We start from the raw sequence: 23,173 nt of genomic DNA, 5'->3' as shown, positions 1-23,173 counted from the left end.
AGGCATACGGACAGTCATTTTTTCCGTAACTCAATAGACTAGTGGATCAAGAAAATAAAATGATAAAATTGGTAAAATGTGCCCTTTGTCATGCACAGTAGATTGTGGCACATTTATGTAGACATAATAGCAACACGTCTTAAAATGATTCATAATCAATGTAACAGCATAGTCTGTCACTGCTTGACAAAATGCTACCATATTCACTGGAGCTACAGTATTTTACAATGTATGTTTTTTTTATTCCCTGGATTTGGGCTTGACAGACAGTCCTATGGTGGCTTAAGAAGCTGTATACTCATACAAAAATGTTGCTAACTTTTAGATGAGATCCGTCTATCCATCTTCAGAGCTAAAAGAACTGTATAGCTATACTGTTCTGGTCTCTACACAGTAGCTTGGGCGGAAAGAAGGGATACTGGTGGACAGAGTCCGCAGGGAGAGAAAGGAGGCAGGAAGGGTGGGAGGGAAGGATGACTGACAGCTCATAGAGATGGGGTACAAGTGGATGATATAGGACTGCAGCCCAAGGAAGCTAACCCTGCTGTAGGCAGGGGAGAAGTTGTTTATGGTGCACAGTGATGTGGAAGAGTGGATTGGGAGGGGGAGGTACGACACAGGAAGATGGAGAGTAAGGAGAGGATGGTGTGAGTGTAGAATGAGTGACATGGGAGGCACGAAGACAGGGACCAGCATATACACTGACGAGCCAAAACATGACCACAGCCCACAGCGATGTTTGATGTCACCTGGTGGCATTACGGCCACGTGAAGTGGTAGCGAAAGTATGTAAGTTGAGCAGACATATACGGGGGATAATCCTAGTGAGGATACGGGCTGCAAATGGGGAAATCCACGGAGATAAGCGACTTTGACAAAGGGAAGATTATTATTATGCAGAGCCTGTGAACAAGTATCTCGAAAATGACAAAGCTGATTGCAAGTTCACATGCTAATGTTGTGAGCATCTACAGAAGGAGGTAGAAGGACAGTGAAACAAACTAGGTGCTAAATGGTCGGACGTTCTCGACTATTCACGGAACATTGGGTTCCAAGGCTGTCTGCCCTGTAAAGTAGGATACAGGGTGGTCTGTGGCATCTCTGCCAAAAGAGCACAATGCTGGTGCATGCACAAGTATTTCAGAGCATACTGTTCATTACACATTGTTGAACATGGAGCTCTGCAGCACACCACCCCCTATGCTTTCACATGTTGACCCAACAACATCGTCAATTATGACTGTAGTGAGCATGGGACCATCAGGATTTGACTGTCAATCAACGGAAACATGCCAGCCCTTCAGATGAATCACAGTTTTGCTATACTAGATCACTGCTCATCTCCTAAAATGCTGCCATAACCATGCTACAGTGGTTTGAGGAGCATTGTCGTGAACTCAAGATGTCTCGGCGAACAAATTCACCTGATGTAAATTCTATGGAACAAATCTGGGTTGCTATTGGGTGCCATCACTACATAAGCAATCAGCAGGCTTTTACTTACACAGATTACAATACCTGTGAATAGACATCTAACACCACATACCTCCACAACCTATCAACTGTCAGATTCCTGATATGAAGAATTATTGATGTATTTTGTTCCAAAGACAAACAAGCTATTAAGCACAAGTTTATGTTTTGGCCCATATTAATAAACTATAATAGATTTTCCATATGTTTTGGCATTTATCTTTTTTACATGCCACTACTGTCATGTACCAGCTGTATATATAAAAAAAAGGCTTAAGCTAACTGAAGCCTTCAATAGCATTTCAACAGCTGATAACCCGACTGTCACTTATCAATCTGACCTAGACTTCAAGCTATGCTTCGGATCAATGTGTCACCACATCTATGATTTCATTGTCACATTTGTTTGCTTTGCCAATTAAGAATGAAACTCACTTTCCTACCTACCCTAGAATCAAGAATTTTATTCACAGTAGATCATTTTCCAATGATACTGGCTTTGTCATATAGGATGTAGTAGTACATACATAATAATAAACTAATGTCAGTACTTTGTAGTATACATTTTACACATGGCAGTGTACCAAATTACGCCAGGATAGTTTCTAAAGTTAACGCAATAAACTATACTATAATATAATATTATATGGTATTGCATAGTATATTCTGTACATAGTGAGTTGTATACACTAAGTACTTACACACGACTTAACCACAGCACACAATAATATGTTTAACGACAGAAAAATTTTAAATGGTAATATCCTCCGAAGGCATCTCAAAGAATTCTTTTGTGTCATAAAATATGATGATCTGACAGCTAGCTGCACCACTTAATTAAAAAAAAAAAAAAAAGAAATGTATCCACAGACTGAACTTGTATTGGCAGTTTACTAAACATTTTGAGTGGGTTTACTTTGTGAGAATATCCTGTTCTAACTAATCTGTGGTGTCTTATGTCTGAATTACCCTTAGCTCTGGTGTTGTGTTCATGCATTTTCCCTCTCATAATAAATTCTGAAATACTATTTTTAATATAGAGCACAGACAAAAAATGGCTCTGAGCACTATGGGACTTAACTTCTGAGGTCATCAGTCCCTAGAACTTAGAACTACTTAAATCTAACTAACCTAAGGACATCACACACGTCCATGCCCGGGGCAGGATTCGAACCTGCGATCGTAGCGGTCGCGCGGTTCCAGACTGTAGCGCCTAGAACCACTCTGCCAGGCAGAGTACAGACACACAAATGTATAAATTTATAATTGTGAGTATTCCAAGTCTGGAAAAAAGAGGACTGTAGTGTTCCCTATGACCTCTTTTACATATTATGCATAAGGCATTTTTTCGTAATTTCAAAATGTTCTTGATGCGAGGGGGCGCACCCAGATAATCTGACCATATGAAATATGTGACTGGAACAGCCCAAAGTATGTCAGCCTAAGGTACTCCAAGCTCACTACCTCCCTTAGTTTCACGATAAGGTATGCCACCTGGGATATTATTTCACATACGTGATTGATGTGTCCCTCCCAACAGAGTTTTTAGTCAATCTAAATACCTTACAGTTTTACTGACTTATTGCCTACTTTGAAATTCCCAGTAAAGGTTGTTGGGTTTTATCAGGATTGCACAGGAACTTATTGGCTGCAAACCAGTCCAGGGCCTTATCCTTTAGTTCAAGTTACCTTACAGATCAGCCTGTCACAACACACATTCCAAAAACTAAGAAACACAAAAGAAATGTCTGTGTTCAGTTCTCTTTAAAACTTGCATGGAATCACATGTCACCACATCATTAAATTACAGGGACAAACCAAACATCCGATGTCAGTAAGTTTTGTGATTATTTTGGCAGATCGATTCGACATGGTGTCGGAAGCAAGTTCCCCATAGGTTACACTATCTGATCAGATTATACGCTTTCTGTACAGATGAGATTAATCTCCCGGTATTATCACAACTATATTTGCGCTTTGATATTGGATACGCTAATTCGTCTGCCTCAGATCTGTCAGTCTGACCAAGACTTTGGTGGGAATCATCAACAAACACTCCAGCCAGATGTTACTCCCTCAATTAAGGTAAGAAACCAGACTAACAGACAATGTGATGTCACATGACTGTAACTATGTCCACGGTTCTCTATAATGTATCGTACGTTTCCCAATTGAGGATTCTGCATTATACACTAAATGGTGACAATGAAAATACAATGGTATCCATTTTTTGATTAAAAATGAATGTAATTATGACCAGATTGTTCAGGTATAACTTTCTAACGCTACGGTGTTGTGCTTACATAACGAAATATTCGAGTCTCGCAGGCAACACAAGTTTCGTTATTAATTTGCAAACACTTCGAATAATTTACATTAATTTTGATATAAAAGCACATACCTCAATCATTAAGGGGGAATATCTCTCAGCGTCTAAAAGTTCAACTGTGTCAAGCATTTCCACCAGCTCCTTTTGTATTTCTGTTTCATCCTCTGAGTGTTCCAGTTCATCGGAGCTACTGCTGTAAATCAAAGGTTCTTACGGAATTTACACATTGTTAACATGTAAATCAACTTCAGCACATAATCATATGATCGAAACAGGTATTACATACCTGTCACGAGTTTCACACTCCATACTTGTGCATCCAGCTTATTCACTGTCTGGTTAGAAGCATTTGAAAAACTAAGCAAGCTTTTATTTTCGAAATACGTAAACACTAAACACAAAGATGAGTTAAGGAAGAGTCAAAGATGTTACTAAACAAGCGAAGCAATAGAAGTCGTAGTCATTCATTCATTCGAATGATTCGCTCAAGAAAATGTTTTTCCAACACCTCAAATGTATTTACTTCCACGAAAATGAAATGCGATTTTATATGCTTTCACTCCATGTGTGCCCTTGTCCGTGGAGCAACTGACAGAGAATTTGCTACAATTTTCAACACTACTGTCAAGTGAAATTTATCAAGTAATCGGCAACCGGTTTCGACGTTACATTTCATCATCAGGCGCTCTAAATATATAATGGCTACTTTTTTTCGAAAGATATCAGTCAGAAAGACCCGCTTGAAAATTACGAGTACCTGCATCAGCTCTTGTAGTAAACAATAGCGCATGGACTACTGTTAGTGGTGTCACTTGTGTGGTTACTGCAAGAGCTGATACAGAAAGCGGTCATTTTCACGCAGGACTTTCTGACTGATGGCTTTCGGGAAAATTCAGCCACTGTCTATTTAGAGGGCCTGATGATAATGAAGCGTATCATCGAAACCGGTTGCCAATAAATTTATAATGAAATTACAGCTGACAGTAGCGTTGAAACTCATAATATTCATATCGGCTGTGGTTCTCTCCTCCTACTAACAAGGATAGATATGCCGATACAGATAACTTCATCGTAAGGCTTTCACGATTTGGAAATATGTAAGACGGCATCATATTCGTTTATTTCAGATGAATAAAGGAATGGGTACCACCGACAAACGTAACTTCAATGTTTTTAAGAACGTCGAAACCTCACTGTCAATGTCGATCTCTCATAAAACTAAGTACGGTGGAGTTATTTCCTAGTTTCACAAGGTATCAGTTTTGATGTAAGAATAAATTGTAACAGGTAATTCATTAGAATTACTCGACGCTGACCTCATTCGCGTATATTTTGTCTGTAATCCGAATCCACATTGTCACCATATGCCGTGTAATCAGCGATTCTTAGTATCTGCGGCAATTTGACACGCAAGCGGATTGGCTAAGAAACAACTAAAAAACAACGAAGAAATGGTTCAAATGGCTCTGAGCACTATGGGCCTCAACATCTTAGGTCATAAGTCCCCTAGAACTTAGAACTACTTAAACCGAACTAACCTAAGGACATCACTCACACCCATGCCCGAGGCAGGATTCGAACCTGCGACCTTAACAGTCCCGCGGTTCCGGACTGCAGCGCCAGAACCGCTAGACCACCGCGGCCGGCAACAACTAAGAGACAGCTAATTAGAATAATTACTCCACGCACAGAGGCATTCAAAAAATCGCTCTCCATACGTGAATGGAACATGAAGAAATGCTAATAACTACTACAATGGGACGTACCCGCTACCAGTGGTTTGCAGTGTATAGATATATAGTTTTCATTTAAAGTCCATTCCTTTTTAACCATGAATGCCCTCTTCACCTGCTTGATAAAGATTAACAGTCAACTTCCTCAGACGCGCACTAATAGAAACTATATACGCTGCAGAGTGAAAACTTCATTCTGAAAGTATCAGATTAAATAATCACAGAAATTAAGACACAATGGAACCACATACATTGGCTGTCAGCGGGCATTGATTGAAGTAAGTGGGGACAGATGAAACATTGTGCCAGACAGGTATTCGAACCGGAGTTTGAATCTTAGTCCAGCACAAATTTTCAACTTTCCACAATTGATTTCAGTTAATGCCCACTCACAATCAATGTCAGCAATTCCTTCATGTCTTAATTCATAATGGCTGCTGAATTAAAATGTCAAAAAAGAAGAGACGCCATTTTGACCTAGAAGGTAATGAGATACTGTTGACATGCAATAGGTAATCAGCAACTGCACTGTAATTCTTCAGGCTTTTCCGGCGATCTGTAGACATTTTGAAAAACGGGACTTATGCCAGATGTTCGCTTCGTTATCGCACGATATTTCGATGGCATAACTCGCTTTCTTCTTCAGGTGCTACCCGAAATGACGCAAACATCCGGCAGAAGTACCGTTTTTCAAAATGTCAGCAACTATACTGTCAATACCAGATATGTGTTTGATGACTGTGGTGAATTGGGCTATGAATTCTAAGTGGTTATACAGGGAAGATGAGCAATTATTCTATCCGTTAGAAGGCATGATAGGTCCGGATGGTGACTTCTCCTGCTTCTAACTGTGGTTGAAAGCATGTAACTTCTTTGTGCACAACAAGAGGCACACAGTTGTAGGCACTCCACTTTTCCTGCGATGGTAACAGCGTGTGTGAATAGTATGCAAGTGCTTGCCATGCGTCATCTGGCAAATGTTGAAACACTGCGTCCACCACTATCACGAAGAGTGCATCCAGCCTGTGGTGCACAAGATGTGCAGTGTTAGCCATACTCTGTTTTGTGGCTTCAAACGTAGAGCTCTCATTGCATCAGTTCACCAAAGTGGGTATTCTCCCCAACTTTCAGGCCAAACAGTGTTGTGGTTAATGGTTGCTGTAATTCCACTGGATGTAGTAGATGCCGGTGATAAAAATTCGACTGCCCCAGAAACAGGTGCAATTCCTTAATGGTGTTCAATTTTGATAAGTGCAGGATGGCTTTGAACTTTTCTGGTATTGGAACGAACCCCACAGAAGAAATTTGATGGCCCAGGAAGGTGATCTCAGATTGACCGAAAACACATTAACCATGCTCTAAACCACACTGTAATGCTCCAAACACTAATATGGTCCACTTGTGTACTTCAATTAGGTGTTGTTGATACTCCTTGGTGGCAGAAAAGATGAGAATGTCATCCAGGTATGGTAAATGAAATGGCAGATCTTGTAGAACTGAATTGAAAAACTGCTGCCATGTCTGAGCAGCATTCCATAAGCCCAAGGTTGTGTAAATGCTTCCAAACAACCTAAACAGAATGATGATAGTGATTCTGGGTATGTCCTCCTCTGCTATAGGGATCTGAGTTTAAACTTCAGCATAATACAGGACGCTGAGTATAGTGGCTCCATGAAAGGTTCAATATATTCCAACAACAATGGTACTGAGTAGTCGTTTGACACAGTTTTGGCATTAAGTGTGCAATAATCCCCACCTGGATGCCATGCTCAACACCTTTTAGGTACTAGATGTAGAGGAGATGACCACGGGCTACTTGATGGTCAGATAATACCTTCTTTCAGCATAGTGTCAAAATCGGCTTTAGCCATAGCATCAGGGTGGCAAGCAAATAGTGCTGCATTATACATGTGGGTCATCAGTAGTCTTAATATGGTCCACTATATTGTGTGGAGATCTAATTGAGGTTGGATATTCCCTTTCATCAGCTTGGTGCTGCGAGGTGCTGAGCTGTAGCAGCACCACACAATAAGCCATGCCAGTGATGTTATCCACTAGCCGAGCAATTACTATATCCGATAGCAGATACTAATAAGCTAGAAAGTCAGCTTCTACAACTGATGGTGAAATCCCATATGAAAGAGTGATGTAATCCCAGATCTAATTCCATTCTCCGGGTTCCATAAGTTGATACGGACGAATTGTTTGCCAATGTCAAACACAACGCCTTCCTCCAGATACTTTTTATCTGATTTTCTGCCACTCTTAAACAGGCATTGTGATGCTGACAGGCAAGCTGCTGCACCTAAGACCAGCTGCCATTGGCATTTCATCTACAGCTACATTTATGCTCCACAAGCCACCCAACAGTGTGTGGTGGAGGGCACTTTACGTGCCACTGTCATTACCTCCCTTTCCTGTTCCAGTCACATACGGTTCGCGGGAAGAACGACTGCCGGAAAGCCTCCGTGCGCGCTTGAATCTCTCTAATTTTACATTCGTGATCTCCTCGGGAGGTATAAGTAGGGGGAAGCAATATATTCGATACCTCATCCAAAAACGCACCCTCTCGAAACCTGGACAGCAAGCTACACTGCGATGCATAGCGCCTCTCTTGCAGAGTCTGCCACTTGAGTTTGCTAAACATCTCCTTAACGCTATCACGCTTACCAAATAACCCTGTGACGAAACATGCCGCTCTTCTTTGGATCTTCTCTATCTCCTCCATCAACCTGACCTGGTACAGATCCCACACTGACGAGCAATACTCAAGTGTAGGTCGAACGAGTGTTTTGTAAGCCACCTCCTTTGTTGATAGACTACATTTTCTAAGGACTCTCCCAATGAATCTCATACCTGGTACCCGCCTTACCAACAATTAATTTTATATGACAATTCCACTTCAAATCGTTCTGCACACACACTCCCAGATATTTTACAGAAGTGACTGCTACCAGTGTTTGTTCCGCTATCATATAATCATACAATAAAGGATCCTTCTTTCTATGTATTCACAATACATTACATTTGTCTATGTTAAGGGTCAGTTGCCACTCCCTGCACCAAGTGCCTATCCACTGCAGATCTTCCTGCATTTCGCTGCAATTTTCTAATGCTGCAACTTCTCTGTATACTACAGCATCATCCACGTAAAGCCACATGGAACTTCCGACACTATCTACTAGGTCATTAATATATATTGTGAAAAGCAATGGTCCCATAACACTCCCCTGTGGCACGCCAGAGGTTACTTTAACGTCTGGATACGTCTCTCCATTGAGAACACCATGCTGTGTTCTGTTTGGTAAAAACTCTTCAATCCAGCCACACAGCTGGTCTGATATTACATAGGCTCTTACTTTGTCTTAACAGGCGACAGTGCAGAACTGTATCTAACGCCTTCTGGAAGGTTAGGGAAATGGCATCTACCTGGGAGCCTATATCTAATATTTTCTGGGTCTCATGAACAAATAAAGCGAGTTGAATCTCACACGATCGCTGTTTCCAGAATCCATTTTGATTCCTACAGAGAAGATTCTGGGTTTCCAGAAACAACATGATACGTGAGCAAAAAACATGTTCTAAAAATCTACAACAGATCAATGTCAGAGATATAGGTCTATAGTTTTGCGCATCTGCTCGACAACCTTTCTTGAAGACTGGGACTACCTGTGCTCTTTTCCAATCATTTGCAACCTTCCGTTCCTCTAGAGACTTGCAGTACACAGCTGTTAGAAGGGGGGCAAGTTTTTTCGCATACTCTGTGTAGAATCGAATTGGTATCCCATCAGGTCCAGTGGACTTTCCTCTGTTGAGTGATTTCATTTGCATTTCTATTCCTTGGACACTTATTTCGATGTCAGCCATTTTTTCATTTGTGCGAGGATTTAGAGAAGGAACTGCAGTGCTGTCTTCCTCTGTGATACAGCTTTGGAAAAAGGTGTTTAGTATTTCAGCTTTATGTGTGTCATCCTCTGTTTTAATGCCATCATCATCCTGGAGTGTCTGGATATGGATGATTTAACATAAGACCAGAACTTCCTAGGATTTTCTGTCAAGTCGGTGCATAGAATTTTACTTTCGAATTCACTGAACGCTTCACGCATAGCCCTCCTTACGCTAACTTTGACATCGTTTAGCGTCTGTTTGTCTGAAAGGTTTTGACTGTGTTTGGCTGCATTTTGGGAAAGCACACAGTGCAGTACTCTTCCACACCTGCTCGTCAAACTTGCAATGGTACTGGCATGTTGACTGGTCTGCATTAGAGGGTGCAGGGTCGACAAACAGCTCCTAGATCTCTTACAGTAAGTACTATTCTTTATTTTTATGGGCACCATTTTGCATTAAAGACTAGTTTGTGTGCACAGTAAATCCACTTTTACTGCTAAAGAGTTGCACTCAGTGTATGCAACCACTGCTGTCACCATTGTACTGCCGCACGGCTCTGTTACTGCGCTGACCTGAGGGGCGATGGCTTCCTGTATTCAGTAGGCGAACTCTGCAACAGTGTCTAATGGCTTTCCTGTTTGTCATGCCATACATGTCAACCTGTACTGGTAAACAACTGCACCAAATTGTGCACAGCAAATTATCTGGCTCAGTACTGGCATCTGTCTTTCTCATTAGGTGTCGAAGGTACTATAATTGCTCACGGTCACCTATGTCCTCTTGCGTCAGTACTTGACAAGTTCTGTCCTCCTGCGAGGCAACAGTTCTCGTAATTAACTCTGTCTCAAGCATGTTGTAAGAATTTTCTGCTAGTGATGGGGTGCTAACAACTTATCAACTACTCTCAGTCACAAACATCTTTCCTCTGACATATGTATTTAAGGATGTGATACCTCTCATTCAAGGAGTGAAATGTATCACTAAAGTATATGAACTGAGATGTTTAAATATACAGTATACTGACAATTGGGCAACGGCCTTGCCGCAGTGGACACACCGGTTCCCATGAGATCACCGAAGTTAAGTGCTGTTGGGTGTGGTCGGCACTTGGATGGGTGACCATCCAGCCACCATGCACTGTTGCCATTTTTTGGGGTGCACTCAGCCTTGTGATTCTAATTGAGGAGTTACTCGGCCGAATAGTAGCGGCTCCGGTCAAAGAAAACCATCATAATGACCGGGAGAGCGGTGTGCTGACCACACACCCCTCCTATCCGCATCCTCTACTGAGTATGATATGGTGGTCGGATGGTCGTGATGGACCACTTGTGACCTGAAGACGGAGTGCATACTGACAATTATTGAGGGTAATTTGGGGGAGAAGATGCACGAATAATTCAAAAACACAAATAATCAAGATATTTTTAAGTATGTATTTGGGATGATGTCTAGTGGACAGATAGTAGCAGTAGCGTCAGTGGCCGATGTCTGCGCACGCTCAGGCATGCCTCGGCAAAGTCTTCTTCCACTGCCAGTCTGGCTTAGTGTCTACTGCTGCCCCTAGCAGCTGGCAGCCAACACTGCCAGTTCTCCCCTCACCCATTTATTTTTCTATTGTTTTAGATGAATGAATAATCCGCAAACTCGGCAATCCACACATGAATAATCTGGAGTCCACTGCATTTAAATTTTATAATTATTAATTAAACACTATAAGGAATAAAATAAAATGAAAAAATATTATTATCGGTGGGTTTCAAACCACATTCACAAATTACCAGTCTATGCTTGTGACCACTCTCTGACATGACAAAGGTTCTTTGAAAAGTTCTAATACTCTGGGCTTGCGCAGTATACTACACTCATCATCTCAAAGAAAAGTACTGACCTGATGCTGTGAAAAATGTAGCACTTGTAGTGCCAGCAGAGATAATGATACATCAGAGCATGCCTAGTCGAAAACAGACAGCTGCATCCCTTCTCTGAGTCGACTGTAGCACAGCTGACGCCATTTCAAAATTCGACACTGGTTTCTGGTTATCACAGAGAGAGTGTACCAAAACGTTTTTTCATCCATTTTATTTGGATACCGGAATCCCTTTGAAGAAAAATGGGATAATAAGGTATTGTACTGAACATAGCTGAAGTCTACAGAAGTATAAATCTGCAAGATAGCTTACTGACCCTTGATGTCTCTGCCAGATCACACTATCAATGTGAGCATTTTAGGAGAAAATTCTAGTCTAATGAAGAATTCCAAATAAAATAAGAATTAACAACAGTCAGCCAGAAAGTAATGCCTCCTACTTTTTTTTATTTTACAAGAACTGTAATTGCTACATACACAGAATAACAGCTACAACATTCATGATTAATTTTTTAACTTCTCAATATAATCACCATCTTTGTCCATAGTTTCTTTTTTCACTTTGAAACAAGAGCATGTGTACTTATGTGTTAAAAACCATGGTCCTGCTTCCTGAGCCACTGGTGCACAAGATTTTTCAAGGTCTCTACATCTTCAAAGTGATGCCTTCAATGCGCTTCTTTGAGTGGGTCAAGCAGATGCAAGTCTTATTGGATGCAATCATTTTCCTTGCATCTTTTTTGGGTACGTCAGCAGTTTTGGTGCCCAGTAGCTCAATTTTTCAATAACAGCTCACACTGACTTTACTGATGGATAACTGGTGACACAATTCATCTGTTACTATCCAACAGTCGTCATGGATGATTTGGTCAGTGCACTGAATGTTGTGTGAAGTCACTGAGCTTCTATAGAGCGATAAATCTGTCACCTAAAAGTGCTGATGTCCACCGTAGCATTTCACCTTCTGCAGTAAGGAATTCAATCACAGAATGCTGTCTTATACATATGTGAATGTCAGCCAGTCTCTACACTTATACAGTGTTGCCTCCTGTTGATGTAGGATGCTGTTACTGGAGTGGACTGTAGAAAAATGGTTGTGAAAGTGTGTCAAATTCATCATTACTATGTTACAACCTTCACAAAGAAGAAAAAATAGGAGGCATTACTTTCAGACTGACACTCATACTTTTATCAAAAAAATATTTTTGTTGTAAAAATTAATACTACTTCCAATGGAAAACAACTCCACAAATTTTTCAACATCGATATTATAGCTCTGTGATGTCTGTAGTGCAATACACGGAATAGCCTGCCTGGCAGCCAGTCAAAAAGAAGAACAATGTGTGTGTGTGTGTGTGTGTGTGTGTGTGTGTGTGTGTGTGTGTGTATGTAAAATTGTATATGAATATAATGAATTTCTTTAAGACAGAGAAGCTTCTGTTCAAGAATCAGCATGGTTTTCAACAACCCTGCTCATGCTACTCTCAGCTTGCCCTTTTCTCGCATGATATTCTGTGAACTGTGGATGAAGGGCAACAGGCAGATTCCAGGTTCCTAGATTTCCAAAAAGCGTTTGACACTGTGCCCTTGCAGACTGTTTACAAAGGTATGGGCATACAGAATAGGTTCCCAGATATGTGAGTGGCTCAAAGACTTCTTAATTAACAGAACCGTGTATATTGTTCTTGATGGGGAGCATTTGTCAGAGGCAAGAATATAATGAGGAGTTCCTCAGGTAAGTGTGATAGGACCACTGTTATTTTCTATAGATATAAATGATCTGGTGGATAGGGTGAGCAGCAATCTGCAGCTGTTTGCTGATGAGGAAGTGATGTACAGGAAGGTGTCATCATTGAGTGACTGGAACAGGATACAAGATGACTTGGACAACATTTATAGTTGGTGTGATGATTAGCAACAACTCTAAATGTAGAAAAATGTAAGTTAATGTAGATGAGTAGTAAAAATAAACCCTTAATGTTTGATTATAGCATTAGTAGTGTCCTGCTTGACACAGTCAAATCATTTAAAATGTGGGCATAACATCGTAAAGTGGTATGATATGACACAAGCATGTAAGGACTGTAGAAGGGAAGGCAAATGGCTGACTTTGGTTCACTGGAAAAATTTTGGGAAAGTGTGGTTCAGATGTAAAGGAGCCCACATATAGTACATTATTATGACCCATTCTTGAGTACTGCTTGAGTGTTAGAAATCCACACCTTGCCAGATTAAAGGAACACAACAAAGCAGTTCAGAGGCTGGCTACTAGAATTGTTACCAGTAGGATTGAACACATGTAAGTGTTACATAGATGCTTTGTGAATGCACGTTAGAATCCCTGGAATGAAGATTACATTCTTTTTTGAGCAACACAGCAACACTATTAAGAAAATTTTGGGAACTGGCATTTGAAGCTGACTGCAGAATGATTTGATAGCTGCCAATGTAAGTTTCACGTAAGGACCACAAATATAAGATACAAGAAATTAGGGTTTGTATAGGAAGCATGTAGGTTGTTGTTTTTCCCTCACTTTATTTGCAAGTGAAACAGGAAAGGAAATGATTAGTAGAGGTAACTGATACCCTCCACCATGTACCATGCATTGGCTTGTGTAGTATGCATGTAGATGTAGATGTAACAGCAAAGCTTTGCTATCACTGTATTCTTTGCAAGTTAATCATGACAATATTTGCCCTGATAGCTTCCACAGAAAGGGTTCAACCTAGGTGCTATGAATCCTAAGTATGGCTCTGTTGCATCTTTGCCTCATCTTTGCATCCCTGAATGTTAACCCTTTGACCACTAAGAAAGATTTGAAACTCAATATGTCCATCCAACATAGTGCTTTGTCACACAAAGGCCACTCTGCCATCAAACTACTCTCTTTACATGATAGTCCTGTTCTTTATCTTGGAGAACAGTTACTCCACAAAACTGTAACAGATTTAATTTGTGGGGAGTACATTTTTTGATGTGTCCATATATGCCATCCTAGTTGTCAGTCTCAATGTAAATCCATAGAAGTTAATTACCTTTTTATATTTTTCATTTCTCCTTAAGATTTTCTATTCTGGAGCCAATTCTTCTAGACAGCACAGCTTCCATTACAGAACTGTTGAATTGATGAAGGATTTTAAAGTGTTTCTACAAAATTATGAAATTATTTTCTTCAGATTGGTAGAACAAGGCTTGATTTTTGTTACTATCTGTCACTTGCCATAACCATGTCGCCATTTAGCAACACCACATACATCATAGTATTATCTTTTTTACCGTTTCTCATGATGGATATTATGACTGACTATCAAATGTTCTAATAAAATCTTATCTGGTTGCGAGTCCTTTAACCATGAAGAAGAGAACTGAGATTCAAATGATCATAAATGCAAATCATTACTAGTACATCAATCATTGACTCTTCCAGTGATGATCTCTGAATTTATTTTCATAATGATTTCTTGAAGAACTATTAATGCAATTACTTATGGCATTTCTTTGTAGTAATCCAGATGGAACAGTTAAATCTTTCACTCTTGATATTGCACCCCAAAAAACAATGACTGCCTGACAAACATTTAAAATTAATAATATTTTTATTTATTTCAAATTTCTGCTACCAGTCACTTTTTATTTTATGCTTAATCTAACATAATGCAACGCATTTCTAACATTTTCTGTTCATCTTCAGGCATTTATACACACATACATACATAGAGAAACGTTACTTAAAAATAAACAGTCTTAAACTAGATTAATCTAGAACACTTTGTCCATTGTTTTTTACTGTAGCTGCTGGTGTGGCATTTGGGGGGAAGGAGGGAGGCAGTGTATGGCTAGAAATTGAAATCAGTGATGTTTTCTGCTGGTTTTCTTCTTTGTGGTTGACTATGTATATCACAGCCTGTATAGGATGCAGATAGATTTGCATCAGTTATGTGTTATGAAAATAGTGTGAAAGGCTTTTATATGACAGTTGATCACTTACAAAGTGAAACAGCAAGAAGATGAAGGTGACAATGGTCAAACAATGGTATCTGGATAAAGACTGATTGTATAAATAAAAGTTGGATACTTTTTAAACAGTTCTCATACCACATCTTCTGTAAGAATACAAACCTGGGTGTGGTGCAGAAGGGGAATTGTTTCAGTGGTCATTAGATTTTTAGTGCCTTCTAGTGAATGGTGAACTCTTCTTTAAAAATTACTTAAGGCAGTTCCTATTGCAAGGTTCATTCTACAGTATAGAAGCATTCCTGAACCATAATAATGTCCTGTATAAATGACTTGTAGCAGGCAGACACATTCCCAGATTCTTATTCATGTGCATGTTTATTTATTATTGTAAGCATATTTAAATACTTTACTTTTCTTTAATAGAATCTAAGTTGTAGATCTCTTACTATCAAACTGATTAGTGCTATTTACAAAATACCACAGAATGTAACAGATATTAAGGGAAACAAGAAAGCTTATAAGGTATATTTACAGACAAAAATGGATATTAATAAAGGTGAATATAATAAGAAGAGAAAAACAGTTGTAAGAAAATTTAAACAATCAAGCACGGAATAGATTTGTTAGTAATATCAAGGCTGGCTTACATGGCAGACAAGCAACAGCTTATAAAGTAATGAAACATCTTAATGAGACAGAAGATGAGACAGCCAATGTGAACACAGTATTAGAAGAAAATGGGAAAAGAGATTATAAGGACTTTTGGTGAAGAACAGAAAGCATCAGTAGAGGATGTCGCAGATGAATATAACCTGGGTGATGTTTTGACATATGAAGATCTTGATGAAGCTCTGTCAAGAATAAAAAAATAGAAAGGTGACTGAGATGGACAGAATTAATGCTGAGTTTGTAAAATATAGTAGAACTGTGATAACATTAACAATGCTCCATCTGTTTAAATGTGACAAAAAAATGGACATATACCAAGTGCATGGAGGAGTGAAGTTGTCATCCTTCTCTTTAAAAAAGGAAAATATCACATGTACAAATAGTGTACTAAAATGATTCTTGAACAAATAAATAAATAAATAAATAATGTTAGAATAACTGACAAGAGAGTACAAGCTACAAGTGAAACCCTCCTTCTAGAATACCAGAATGTTCTCAGGAAGGGAGGTCGGGAACAGCTAGTGTATTGATTATAAGACATTTAATAGAGACAAGGAGCAAATTTAATTCATAAACACGTACAGCCCTTATATTATACATAAATCTTTTGATTGAGTAAAGAGGCAAATACTATGGAGGATACTAGAGAATTCTGGAACTGAGGTCAACTGTTAGTGACACATGATGATAAAATATTTGTCTCTTCCTGTGTGGCAATCACAAAATGTGCAAGCGTAAGGTTTGTGGACTCACTGACATATGGAAGTTTGGATTGGTCCTGGAGGTGTGCTTGGATAGCCAAAGTGGTTAAGGCAATCACACGTTATAAGTGAGAAATCTGGTTTTAGTCCCGGTCTGGCTCAAATTTTCGTGCATCGCAAACAGCTGATGTCAATCCAAATTTCCAAAATGTGAATCTATTTCATAACATTTACCAAATCAGAAATTATCTGTTTCTTCAGGCATGCACACATGTCTGAAGAGTATTGTAATGTGAAGATACAGACACTGTATAAACACAGACATTGTAACCATCCTTTATTTTTCAGCTTGTTCATCAAGGCACTGTAAACAACAGTAGAAATGTTCTACCAGTTGTTCAGTTCCTCAAAGAAAGAAATCTGCACCCCAGTCACAGAGCCATTTGAGAACCACTGTGTGAATGTCCTAATTTTTGAAAACCCTCTTTCCCCACATGTTCTCCCAGGTCACCATATGGATGGAAACTGGAAGGTGCATGATCTGCACTTCCCAATCAGTTTCACCCATGTCTGTGTGGCCTTGGTCAGATTGTTGGCAGTATTTCACTACGGCTGGATGTAGCTTTGCATTTGGTCCACATACCACCAGAATATCATGGTGAAACTCTGTGCAGTGTAGACTTTTTTGACCACAAGAACCATACTGTCTCACATACGTCAACTTCCTAGTACATTTTCAGATGTTACACCATTTTGTACACTGTGATGCACCTGCTATCCATACCACACAGAGCTGTATCTGCAGGAAACTTGGATCACGTACACTCTTTCGAAAATAAACCAGTCTTGTTGTGCAGCGGTCTTAGCATGGGATAACAACTGTAACTTACTCCCTGAAGTCCCCACTTAAAATCTATGCTTGAGAAGGTTGCAGAAACCACTAGCTATTCTGAGAGAGAAAGTGTAGGTAGAAGTACTTCCCAAGACTGATTACTTGGGGAAAGGCATGGCAGAAGGAGAAGAGAATTATAATTCTTCAACTACTAATGAATCATGGAACTGAAATACAGTGCAATCCCATCAATTTGGAATCAATGTTTATTTGACTGTAACTCTCTTTATCAATATTCAAATGTGTGTGAATTCCTAAGGGACCAAACTGCTGGGGTCATCGGTCCCTAGGCTTACACACTACTCAAACTAACTTAAACTGACTTATGCTAAGTACGACACATACACCCGTGCCCGAGGGAAGACTCGCACCTCTGGCAGGAGGGGCCGCTCTCTTTATCAAAATTCATAAAAATGAAAATGTGAAGTTGATTGTTCGAAATGTTAGATTTGAAAATAAACCGTGTTGGCATTACACTGTGAATTAATATCCTGGAGATGACGAGGTGAGCAGCAGATACTTTGAAAAATTGACATGAGTATTAAAAGTCTTTTTGGTTAATGCAACAACCATTAGTGTAACTGAGATTCTACAGTGCTGTTTCCCATCACATTCCGCTTAGAATTTACAAATTAGATAGTTCTGATTCAGAAATGCAAATACCTTGTTCACATCATTATAACAAATTCTTGTTATTTGGACTGAGGGAGTGCACTCTTAGGGCCTCCACCACTACTGCCATCCCCTCCTCTACTGCACCATCCTTGCATATATGGGTCAAGTTATTTTGTGTGTACTGCACTGGCTGTTAGTGTGGCAATCACATTTAGGATGGACAAGATGCACAAAATCATCACATTTAGTCGTGGTCAGATTATGTGCATCCCATGTCAGGAACATATTGTCTCTGAGGTGATGAAGGCTCTTGGTGCATTATGTGTGACCCCATAAATGTGATTACCTTGATTTGAGGAAACCCACCACCACTCATCAGACTCTACATCCTTGGGAGGAAACAAAAGTATTAGTATTAACTATGGGATAGGTGGGCCACAGTGAACAAATCATTTAGCAATTTAGTGAGGAACAACAACTGGTGAGCACCTAGCAGAAACCAGTTCCAAAAACTATGGATTTCCTTTGTGACATCATAGTATATATTCTCCCATGCATGTTTTATTAGTAAAATCCACTCCCTCTTTAGTACCACAACACAAAGTCAAACATGCCTTACACTGAAAATGAACTAACATCATCCAAGTGCAGAAAAGAGAACATTAATTGGGCACAAAAGTGTTTTATGCTGTACCAAATGACGTCAAAAGCCTGGCTCACAAAACCCCAAAATTCAAGAGCAAATTGAGGAAATATTTCCAGAATGAGATTTTCACTCTGCAGCGGAGTGTGCGCTGATATGAAACTTCCTGGCAGATTAAAACTGTGTGCCCGACTGAGTCTCGAACTTGGGACCTTTGCCTTTCACAGGCAAGTGCTCTACCACTGAGCTACCCAAGCATGACTCACGCCCTGTCCTCACATCTTTACTACCACCAGTACCTCGTCTCCTACTTTCCAAACTTCAAAGAAGCTCTCCTGCAAACCTGGAGAACTAGCACTCCTGGAAGAAAGGGTATTGCAGAGACATGGCTTAGCCACAGCCTGGGGGTTGTTTCCAGAATGAGATTTTCACTCTGCAGTGGAGTGTGCACTGATATGAAACTTGGTTGCAGCATAGCTTGTAGATCACATAACAGCTTTCACAAATAGCCCTGCCTTTGATGGGGAAGGTGGTGCTTATAACCAGACTGTAGTAGGTGGTGATGGGAGGATGTATGGGACAGGTCTTGCATCTATGTCTATTATAGGTATAGGAACCATGAGGCTAGAGTTTGGGAGCAAAGATGGCATAGGGATGGATAAGGATATTGTGCAGGTTCAGTGGACGGTGGAATGCCGCTGTGGGAGGGACGGGAAGGATAGTGGGTAGGGCATTCCTCATTTCAGGGAATGATGAGAGGTAGTCAAAATCATGGAGGAGAATGTGATTCAGTTGCTCCAGTCCTGGGTGGTACTGAGTCATGAGGGGAATGCTCCTTTGCAGCTGGATAGTGGCATTCTAGGATGTGATGGGTGACTGGAGAGATAGGACACAGGAGATGTGTTTCTGTACAAAGAAGGGAGAGTAATTTTGGTCTGTGGAAGTCTCAGTGAGACTTCTGGTGTATTTTGAGAGGGACTGCTTGTCACTACAGATGTGACAGCCATGGGTGGCTAGGTTGTGTGGAGTGTACTTCTAGGTACAGAATGGGTGGCACCTGTCAAAGTAGTGATATTATTGGTGGCTGATAGATTTGATATGGACAGAGCCACTGAAGTAGACACCTTTGATGTTAAGGTCAACATTGAGGAAGGTATCTTATTGAGTTGAGGGGTACCAGGTGACGTGAATGGGAGAAAGGTGTTGAGGTTCTTGAGGAATGTGGATTGGGTGTCCTCATACTTAGTCTAGATTATGAAGATGTCAATGAATCTGAAACAGGTGAGAAGTTTGAGTCTTTGGATGTTTAGGAAGGATTTCTGTAAATAACCTGTGAATAGGTTGGCATAAGATGGTGTCCATTGCCATACCACAAATTTGATTGCAGGTGCCTTCAAAGGTGAAGTAACTGTGGGTGAGAATACAGTTGGTCATGGTCCTTGTTCATCACTATTAATACCACTTCCCTTTACACTAACATACCTAATACCCATGGCCTTGCCGCTACTGAACGCTAACTTCACCAATTCCCGACAGACTCCAAACCTGCAACCTCCTTCCTGGTCACCATGATTAACTATATCCTCACTCACAATTACTTCACTTTTGAAGGCAACATTTACAAATAAATCTGTGGTATGGCAATGGGTACCTGCACGGCACCATCCTACACCAACCTATTATGTGCCATCTAGAAGAATTCTTCCTACCACCCAGAATACCAAAACCCTCACCTGGTTCAGATTCCTTGATAACATCTTCATGGTCTGGATCGAGGGTAAGTGCACCCTATCCACATTCCTCCAGAACCTTAACACCTTCTCCCCCATTCACTCCACCAGGTCCTCCTCAACCCAATAAGCTACAATCCCCAGTACTGACCTCCTCAAAGATGGCTACATCAGTACATCCATCCATTTCAGACCCACCAACCACCAGCAATACCTCCACTTTGACAGCTGCCACCCATTCCATACCAAGAAGTCCTATGCATACAGCCTAGACACCTGTGGGCGTCACATATGTAGTGGTGAGCAGTCCCTCTCAAAATATACCGAGGGTCTCATTGAGGCCTTCACAGACTGAAATTGCCCCACCAACTTTGTACAGAAACAGATTTTCCATGTCTTACCTCTCTAGTCACTAACCACCTCCCAAAGCCCCACCATACAGCCACAAAAGGAGCATTCCTGTTATGACTGAGTACCACCCAGGTTTGGACCAAATGAAACACATTGTCCTTCAAGGTTTAGATTACCCCTTGTCATGCCCTGAAATGAGGAACTTCCTACCAACTATCTTTTCCACTCCTTCCATAGTGGTATTCTGCCGCCCACCAAACCCACACACTATACTCGACCATCCCTACCAATCCCTGCTATCAGTCCTTTGCCTCATGGCTCATATCCCTATAATAGACCTAGATTCAAGACCTGGTCCACACATCCTCCCATCACAACCTACTCCAGTCTGGTCACAAGCATCACCTATCCCATCAAAGGCAGGGCTATCTGTGAAAGCAGTTATATGATCTACAAGCTAAGCTGCAACCACTGTGATGCATTCTATGTGGACATGACAGCTAACAAGCTGTCCACCAGCACGAATGGCTACTGACAAACTGTGTCCGAGAAACAGCTGAACTACCCAATTGTTGAGCAGGTTGCCCAGTGCAACATTCTTCATTTAAATGACTGCTCTCAGCCTGTGCCATTTGGCTCTTTGCTGCCAACATCAGCTTTTATGAATTGCACAGGTGGGAATTCTATTGCAATATATCCTACATTCCTGTAACTCCCCAGCCTTAGCTTACATTAATCACTGTCCTTTAGCCACCTATCCCCTTCCCTGTTCCCACTTCAGCATTACACAGCCTTCTATTCCACCAATGTATCAAAGACTTTTTACTTCTGTCCTTTGCCCACCCGCACACTCTGACCAACCTCCTGACAGCACCCAGCTGCCCTACCCTCTCCCTACCACATCTCTGTATGCTTCCACAAGCAGCATTTTATCATCCCATACCTTACCCTGCTGTCCCTCTCCCCAATCGCCCCAGTCTCCTTCTTACCCCCACTAACCAGACTGATTCTCCCTTCAATCGCAGGTACTCAGAGTCTGGCCTTAGCAAAGACCGTGGTCATGTGTGTGTGTTATATACTTCAGAAGAAGGTCTTTTGGCTGAAAGCTAATTTGTTGAGCAGTCTTTTTGTTGTGCTTGTCTGTGACTCTACATCTCCTCCATATGGTGAGCAGCATAACATCACCTAAGCAGACAGCCAAGAGAATGAATTCAGGGCCATGTAAAGTTTTTGAAAAGCAGTTTGCTTCATATGGCATTATACTGTCATGCCACAGTTAAATCTTATAGAGGGCATCACATATCTCCACCAAACTGCCAACTTGAATCTGCAGATGACAGTCAAGTCTCTCCACCCAATATGTCTCACAGATTCCCTGCATTGCTACTATGTCAAACACTTCTTTAAAGACTTTTAGTAGAGGAAGTAGCAAATGTCATGATATTTTTCATTTTTTCCGATGTTTTGTGACAATAGTGACCTTGGAAGAATTTACAAGACAATTGTTCAGTTAATGATTGCTACAAGAGCAATGTTTTGCTCTAATGGCTGTCTTGGTAATCTCCTGAACGGCATTCTTTGACCTAGAAACTGTAACTGAACAGCAGTCAGTACCAATTTCAACACACATGTTTAGATCATTATTATATTTCTTACAAAGATGTTTAACAGTATGAGAAAGAGCAAATACACTTAAGACAATGCTCTACATGTGCATCTTCAGCACAAATCTTGTAATAAGCATTACAAAATATAATAAAATATTCCCTACAAATTCCTTTGTGAAGATAATAGACAAATAAACTGAGCAGTTCAGTGTGAGAGATATTGGTGGTTTCATCAGACATAATGGGAAAAACATTTCTTCTCTAACTCTACACGAATATTGTCTTGCATTTCTTCTTTGCATATGTCAGTGAACAGATTTTGTGTAGTTTTGCATATACATGTGGCATCTGAAGAGATGTTTTCTAAATGATGTTGTACATTGGAATCACTCAAATCAACTATGAAGCACACGACAGCTCAAAGATTCCTGATATTGCTAGTCATAACATTATCTGTCCAATGGTCAGGAGTAACAATTCCTGTGCAAGTCCTTTGGTAGAAATCTTTTCATCTGTGTGGCCACACAAAGAAATATGTTGATGGCCACAGAAGTTTATGCTGCTGGTAATAGGATGCAACTATTCTCAGTTCTCTTTGAGTTCAACCATCTCTCAATGTATACCCAGTTAGTGATACAAAGTTCAGGACCATGAAAACTAAGGTGAAATTTCTTGCAGTCTCAACAGCTCCTAGATGGTCTTTCTTCCACTGATAAA

General features: G+C 40.5%; 1 protein-coding gene across 2 annotated transcripts in view; it reads right to left on the bottom strand.

Moving 5' to 3' along the window:
• Window positions 1-4,235, bottom strand: part of LOC124717071 — a 78,245-nt gene extending 74,010 nt beyond the window's left edge. Inside the window, exons 1-2 of one of the 2 annotated variants that reach the window (XM_047243753.1) lie at window positions 4,089-4,235; window positions 3,875-3,995 (exon numbers count right to left, since the gene is read on the bottom strand). In XM_047243753.1, the coding sequence (XP_047099709.1) occupies window positions 3,875-3,995; window positions 4,089-4,111 (144 nt within the window). In that variant the 5' untranslated portion in view covers window positions 4,112-4,235. The remainder of the gene's footprint in view (window positions 1-3,874; window positions 3,996-4,088) is intronic. The other variant, XM_047243754.1, reaches the window with a different exon arrangement.
• Between the last annotated feature and the right edge of the window lie 18,938 nt (window positions 4,236-23,173).

Source organism: Schistocerca piceifrons, chromosome 9 (assembly GCF_021461385.2).
Source record: "Schistocerca piceifrons isolate TAMUIC-IGC-003096 chromosome 9, iqSchPice1.1, whole genome shotgun sequence".
In the NCBI taxonomy this organism is placed as follows: domain Eukaryota; kingdom Metazoa; phylum Arthropoda; class Insecta; order Orthoptera; family Acrididae; genus Schistocerca; species Schistocerca piceifrons.
Note: the sequence above shows the minus strand (reverse complement) of the source record. Positions and strands in the feature narration are given on the sequence as shown.